The 7,037-nt window shown below is 37.2% G+C and overlaps 1 protein-coding gene across 1 annotated transcript; it reads left to right on the top strand.

Moving 5' to 3' along the window:
- Nucleotides 1-46: 46 nt before the first annotated feature.
- Nucleotides 47-3,291, top strand: LOC107048091. Its single transcript, XM_015271070.2, has 3 exons — nt 47-174; nt 1,332-1,690; nt 3,158-3,291. The coding sequence occupies exons 1-3, from the start codon at nt 74-76 to the stop codon at nt 3,289-3,291; spliced, it is 594 nt and encodes a 197-aa protein (XP_015126556.1). The 5' UTR covers nt 47-73.
- Nucleotides 3,292-7,037: the final 3,746 nt, after the last annotated feature.

Here is a 7,037-nt window from a genome sequence, read left to right as displayed (position 1 = left end):
CCTCCCCCACCCCCCACCCCCCTCCGCACCTCCAGAAAGATTCAGTGTATGGCAGAACATTCACGTTTGGCCCATGGACGTGGTCGAAGCGGGCAGTAGTAGCCACCACCGCATTCCATTTCACATACAATCGTGGCTGGACGACGTTGAGAATTTCGATACCGCTGAAGTTGGGTAAAGATCGATTTTATTGAATTGCATCGTCGATTTCAACTTTATATGAGAAACTCCGCTGGTAGTCTATTGGTATACACATACCACTCCGACTCCTGTGTATTTGCTCGGGTGTTCTTTGACGTTTTCTTCGCTTTTCACTTTTCTTCTTTTTATTTTATTTTTTTCTTACTCTCTCCCTCTCTGGGGTTGAGTTTATTCGGTTCTTCTGCGTTTTGCCGGATGCACGTGGCATCATCCATCCCCTGGGGATTCCACTTGATTACATCTCGACCATTTCATTGAGTCCCGGGCTCTTTGATGGCGAAGTAAAACCATTACGCGAGAGTTCAAGGGGAGGCTGGCATCATTTTTATTATTATTCGATTCTTTCGAAGGGATTTATGGCATTTTTTCATGTTTTTAGGGTTTAAAAAATTTATGTTTAATGAAGAAGGGTCTGCAGAATTTTTTTTTAATCGCAGGAACAGAAGAGGGGGATCAAAATTACCTGGAAAATCGTGGGGACGAGTGGAAGGGAAATTTGACGATACGCCTTCGGTAAAAAATGATTCTAATGATTTTTCAGCAATTATTTACGTAAATTCAGTAAAATTGCAGAATTTTAAACTGCGTAAAAACGAGAATTCCTTAATTTATTTGAATTTCCAATCTAATGTGAATATTCAGAGCCAAATTACGTAGAATTTCCAGTGAAATCTGAAATTTCATGATTTTTTCTCTTAAAGCGCATTCAGTGTCACTGTTCTGAAAATTCCAGAATATATTTACCGACATTTTCTAGTTTTCTGTTTATTTTCATGGAAAAAATGAAACTGAATCTGACAGTTCTCTTTGATTTTTCCACGAAATTCTGAATTCTCAATGACGAAATTCCTGGAAATTTCAGTAGTAATTAGACTTGACAAAATTTTTTAACAGTGTAGAGTAAAAAAGTACTGAAAATCGCATTCGCTGCACGACTGCTTGACTCCAGTAATTTTACGATCACTCGAAACTGAAAAATCCATGAAATAATGTCCATAAAATAAAAAACAATCGCCTCCATCTCACAGAGTGGAAACCCCAACAGCAGAACCGAATAGATTGACAAATTAAATTAACCAGATGTAATTAAAAACCCCCATATATCATTCAAAGGATTAATTTATCCTCAGAATGGTGGACTTTTCGTTGGAGGATAGGGGTGGGTACATTGGAATTGCAACTGGAATGATAACCCGAGTGGGTTGTGGTCGGGCGTTGTACAGTGTTGAGACGTGGTACCACCACCACCAGGGGATGGGAAATTCACTGTCGTCGATGGGGAACGGCTTGGAGATGCACGGAGTGAACAACAACTCAACTGCACCAAGTGCCAACCTACACTCGACTGATACCGGTAACCGACTCGAGGTTCTCGTCTGCAATTACGGACCTATCGATCGTACAACACCGGGGAATCTCTACGAGGATGGAATGCCCAGTAGTTGTCCCATGGGATTTCAGACAAGTCCGAGATATGAACATTTGTGCTGTGAGTTTTGCACTATATAATATATATATATATAAACAATATATTTTATATATTTTTTACATAAAAATATATACAAAAAATATATAAAATATATTGTTATGTATTTTTATGTAAAAAATATATAAAATAGGGGAGGTTGAGGTACAACGGACACTTTTGACGTTTTTTAAAATCTTAATGAGGGGTTGAAGTGTTGATAAAATTCAATAATTTTTGTTTCAATACAAAGAAGAATTCTTTCCCGTTGTGGTGAGCCTAAACTGAGCTCAATTGATAAATTTGTTTCTGAGTTATGAATAATTTTGAAAAAGTCCAAAGTGTCCATTTTACCCCGCCCTCCCCTATATTGTTTATATAAAATAATTTTACAGTGTATAATTTTTTTATATGATCAATAAATACATAAAAGATATTGTTTATATATATTTTTTAAATATATTCCGCAATTACGGAATTGCGGAAAAGGTACGTAATTTTTATTGACTATTTCTCTCCGTGCAAATAATAAAAAATTATAATTATAATAATAAAAATTTGACTATTTAAATTGACCATAACTTCAACAATTGAAATTTCAAAGTGACATTGACTAATCGACTACTTAATAATTTAACAGTAATTATAATTTATGGCTATTTCTATCTCTGATTTGCAGCCACAAATTTTCCACCAACTTCTCAATTAGAATCAAAACTACAGCCGCGATTACCCTTGCACCGCCTCGATTTATCATTAACAATAGACCGAATGAGAAAAGATGACAGAGTTCAATAAAGAAAAATTAAAAAGTTGAACCATCCACTCGGTCGTACACTCCATCGTAAATAGTAGTAGAAACTTCCCTTCGTTCCAACGCTCCTGGATAAATAGAAAACTTTGAACGCGTAATTCAGCGTCTCGGTCTAATCCCCTGCCCCTGCCCTATGCAATTAGAACTTACGTACTGTTTGCCTTTGCTTGTATCACTCTATAACAAGTCAATTTGTTTCATTAAGGGCTCCTTAATCCTGCAGGATTTTTCATTTTTTTTCTCGTGATCAACAATTAGGCAACTTAAACATGTTTTGATGTATAAAGATAAACTTCACACACGAAAAAATGAAAAATATGACGCAGAAAAAAATTTTGGCGTTTGAAGAATTTGAAAATCCCAGGGATTTTTCTCAGCGACTACTTCACGTGACTCAGTGACCAATCGAGATATTTCGATATAAAACAACTTCACATTTCTTCATCTTCAGTAAATAGGATTTTTCCGCGTTACACTCGACCCAACTGGAGCTTATTCATACAACTTCAAAGTGTCTGTTCGACATTTCATAAAGAAATTGATGAAATTACCCAGTCCCTCTCGGAGCGCCTCAGGACCCCCTTCAAACCCGCGCACTCCAACGAAAATAATGCCCATCTCTCACCGCACTCTCGTTCCTTCTAAAAAACTCACCTTTTTCTTTCTATTATTTCCAGCTGCGACAGACGAACAAGATGACGAACACTGGGAACCGAGTGTACGTAGCGCCAGCATGGGCCAGCATTATGCGGCATCTCTACTTTTATTTGCACTTCACAGATCACTCGTGGATCTATTGTCTGAGCGATAAAAATTTCACTGAAGATGGAAAACTCTTTTGGAATGCAACTGCTACCCGTGAAATTCACTTCGATCCGCTTTACTCGAGTTTTTCCTCTTTTCAAGTGAAGAAAATAAAGGAAAAATTGTTGAAAAAAATATATATTCCCACGATAATTAGTTGCTTGCTTTTGTACTTGAGCGGCTTTGATGGGCATAAACTCGCCTTGGAAACTCGTCAATTTCATCTTTTTACATTTAGGGGAGATGAAAACGTGGGGCTGTGAAAAGTTGATTCTCGTTTAAGGCCTGTTGTTGGATTTTCAAAGGGATTATGCCTTTTTTTTGAGGAGATAATATTCGTTTGAGTGAAAAGAATTTTTTTTCTGGTTGACAGTTGAGGATATTTACATTTCTGAAACGCTCATTTTGCCCCAGGGGATTATAGTGCTCGATGAGAGATTCTATAGCACATCCTATAGCCGCAGCCTGATTTTCTATAGACTCTATTGTTGTAGTACATTTCCAAGTATTTCTGAAACCTCCATTTTGCCCCGGGGATTATAGTGCTCGATGAGGGATTCTATAGAACATCCTATAGCCGCAGCCTGATTTTCTATAGACTCTATTGTTGTAGTACATTTCCAAGTATTTCTGAAACCTCCATTTTGCCCCGGGGATTATAGTGCTCGATGAGGGATTCTATAGAACATCCTATAGCCGCAGCCTGATTTTCTATAGACTCTATTGTTGTAGTACATTTCCAAGTATTTCTGAAACCTCCATTTTGCCCCGGGGATTATAGTGCTCGATGAGGGATTCTATAGAACATCCTATAGCCGCAGCCTGATTTTCTATAGACTCTATTGTTGTAGTACATTTCCAAGTATTTCTGAAACCTCCATTTTGCCCCGGGGATTATAGTGCTCGATGAGGGATTCTATAGAACATCCTATAGCCGCAGCCTGATTTTCTATAGACTCTATTGTTGTAGTACATTTCCAAGTATTTCTGAAACCTCCATTTTGCCCCGGGGATTATAGTGCTCGATGAGGGATTCTATAGAACATCCTATAGCCGCAGCCTGATTTTCTATAGACTCTATTGTTGTAGTACATTTCCAAGTATTTCTGAAACGCCCATTTTGCCCCGGGGATTGTGGTGCTTGCTGAGGGATTTTTATAGAACATCCTATAGCCGCAGCCTGATTTTCTATAGACTCTATCGTTGTAGTACATTTCCAAGTATTTCTGAAACGCCCGGTTTACCCCGGGGGGTTATAGCGCTTGATGAGGGATTCTATAGAACATCCTATAGCCGCAGCCTGATTTTCTATAGACTCTATCGTTGTAGTACATTTCCAAGTATTTTTGAAACGCCCGGTTTACCCCGGGGGGTTATAGCGCTTGATGAGGGATTCTATAGAACATCCTATAGCCGCAGCCTGATTTTCTATAGACTCTATCGTTGTAGTACATTTCCAAGTATTTTTGAAACGCCCGGTTTACCCCGGGGGGTTACAGCGCTTGATGAGGGATTCTATAGAACAATCCTATAGCTGATTTCTGATTTTCTATACGCACTATAGGATTACATTGCTGATTTCTTGGATTACAAATAATTCTCTCGCTATCTGTCTATAGAACAGTTCTATAGACCCCACCTCAATCGATTTCAGGATATTTTCACAACTCATTTTAAAGAACAAACTCTGAGACAACTTTGAGACGTCTATAGAATTTTCCTGGAAACAATATTTTATAGGCACGTAGTACTGTGAGAAAATCTTTTTCCGACTGATCTATTGAATTGTCTTTCCAATTTCCTTGCGGCATTTTCTACGTAACCTCCTGTAGATTATAGAAATATTCTATAAATTCTATAGTTCTTATTTTATCGAATTTTACTTTCTATTTTATTCTTCATTTTTAAATAAAAAATTTTTACCACGTAGGCGGATATTTCCAACCAAATTCTATAGCTTATAGAACTTCTATAGACTTCAGATTAAATATAATAATTCTATAAAAAAAATTTAAGTGAATTCCTTGTAGACTCTCTCGCCCTCTCTTTATTGTGAATTTTATTCTATTGATATCTCCGTGAGTTATGATTTTAAAAAACTCGTTATATTTCCCAGCTGAGATTTATCTGGCTATCGAATGGGCTCACTTTTAAACCCATATCTCAGCCTCGACGATTCTAAAAATTCTGAGGGAAAGAACGTCGAGGACAATTTCGATACATAACATCCTCCATGAAATAAAGAATAACAATAGGAATTGAAGGATGTAAATAGTCAGAATGGGGTCACTTCCACCCCCACACGCCCCTTCTCGTTCATTCCAACCATTCCAAAACTGATATTCCGCATCAACTTTCAATTCACCCAAGACGAATGCAAAAATATCTCAACAATTTGTCCGCACTCTACCTCTACCCCTAGAATTTCCTTGACCGTCTCCTCAAATTTTCCCCCGAAAATTCCAGTAAAACGATACCGAGAATAGACCAATGTCTTCAAGTGGGTGGGAAATCGATCAGTCTCGAAGATGAAAACCCTTTCGAGTCTTTCGTTCCTCTCTGTTTGTCCATCGTAGTACGTCAAGGGGAAATGATACTTCCCTCGAGGTCCTCTCACTGCCTAAAAGCTTTTCAAGAGTCATCCCTTCATCCACACAAAGTACATAAATAAAACAAAACCCGAAATCAAAGAGAGAAACCGCAATGGAAGATATTGCATTCAAATCTTTCCCACAAAGCGAGTGGAGACAAAAAGATCAACCTGATAAAAAAAAATAGGATCAAAATCATGGGTGAAATTCATCCCAAAGACATTTTTTCTCTTTTACGCCTGACCGCAGGCGGACTGTATCTCCTTAATTTATTCACATTCAAGATTGAATGAATTGAGAAACGATTTTTTTCTCTGCAAAAAAATTAACGAAAAATAAAACATGTATTTTTTTTCCCGATTGGACATGTTCGTAATGGTCTATAGAGAAATCGTATAGCAACGGTCCAATGGTCTATAGAATCTTTTGTAACAGAACTACCGCACGATTCCTCCCTCAAATCTATTGCAGGATTTTCCGCGTCACATTGTTTAAAGTCATCTATAGAATCTGTCGAGAATGTGTTTGGCTATAGCATCTATAGATTCTATAGCCAACTATTCTTGGAACTATTCTTCAGAATTGACCTTTACATATCGGCCACTTCAGCGGACTAGCTACACTGACCATTTTCTGTAACCTCTGACCACATTCTATAGCCTATAGAAGTGAAATAAGACGAAAAATCGCAAAATAATGCCTTTCATTTTGCTTCAACAAAAATAACAATTTTTTGCTTTCCAAAAAAATCATAATTAATGAAAAATGTAATTCTTGCACCCCACTGAACATGTTCGTAATGTTCTATAGAAAAATTCTAAAACAATTGCCTCATTTTTCCAGGACCTTTTTTTATATTATCTATAAAATTTGTCTGGCCAGTATATTCTATAGCTACTATATTCTATAGATTCTATAGCCAACGTAGCTATTCTTCAGAATTACCGGGGCACATCAACAGAGGAATGCTATAGCAATGGACTAATTTTCTATAGATTTTTTTTGTTACATTGTCTATAGAATTTGTATCAAATCATCCACCGAATTTGTTTGGAAATGATAATCTATATTACAATATTCTATAGATTCTATAGCCAATAAAACTATTCTATAGCCAATGAAACACCCACGCTCGCCATTTTCTATAGAATTCGCCTAGAGA

Source organism: Diachasma alloeum, unplaced genomic scaffold (assembly GCF_001412515.2).
Source record: "Diachasma alloeum isolate Michigan unplaced genomic scaffold, Dall2.0 Dall_scaffold_00185, whole genome shotgun sequence".
In the NCBI taxonomy this organism is placed as follows: Eukaryota; Metazoa; Arthropoda; class Insecta; order Hymenoptera; family Braconidae; genus Diachasma; species Diachasma alloeum.
Note: the sequence above shows the minus strand (reverse complement) of the source record. Positions and strands in the feature narration are given on the sequence as shown.

Bases quoted from the DNA above. Each gene is read 5' to 3' on its own strand.
- LOC107048091 (XM_015271070.2), top strand. From the start codon at position 74: ATGGACGTGGTCGAAGCGGGCAGTAGTAGCCACCACCGCATTCCATTT. The intron at 175-1,331 runs GTAAAGATCGAT...ATTTATCCTCAG, and splicing joins TTCGATACCGCTGAAGTTGG to AATGGTGGACTTTTCGTTGG. The intron at 1,691-3,157 runs GTGAGTTTTGCA...TATTATTTCCAG, and splicing joins GAGATATGAACATTTGTGCT to CTGCGACAGACGAACAAGAT.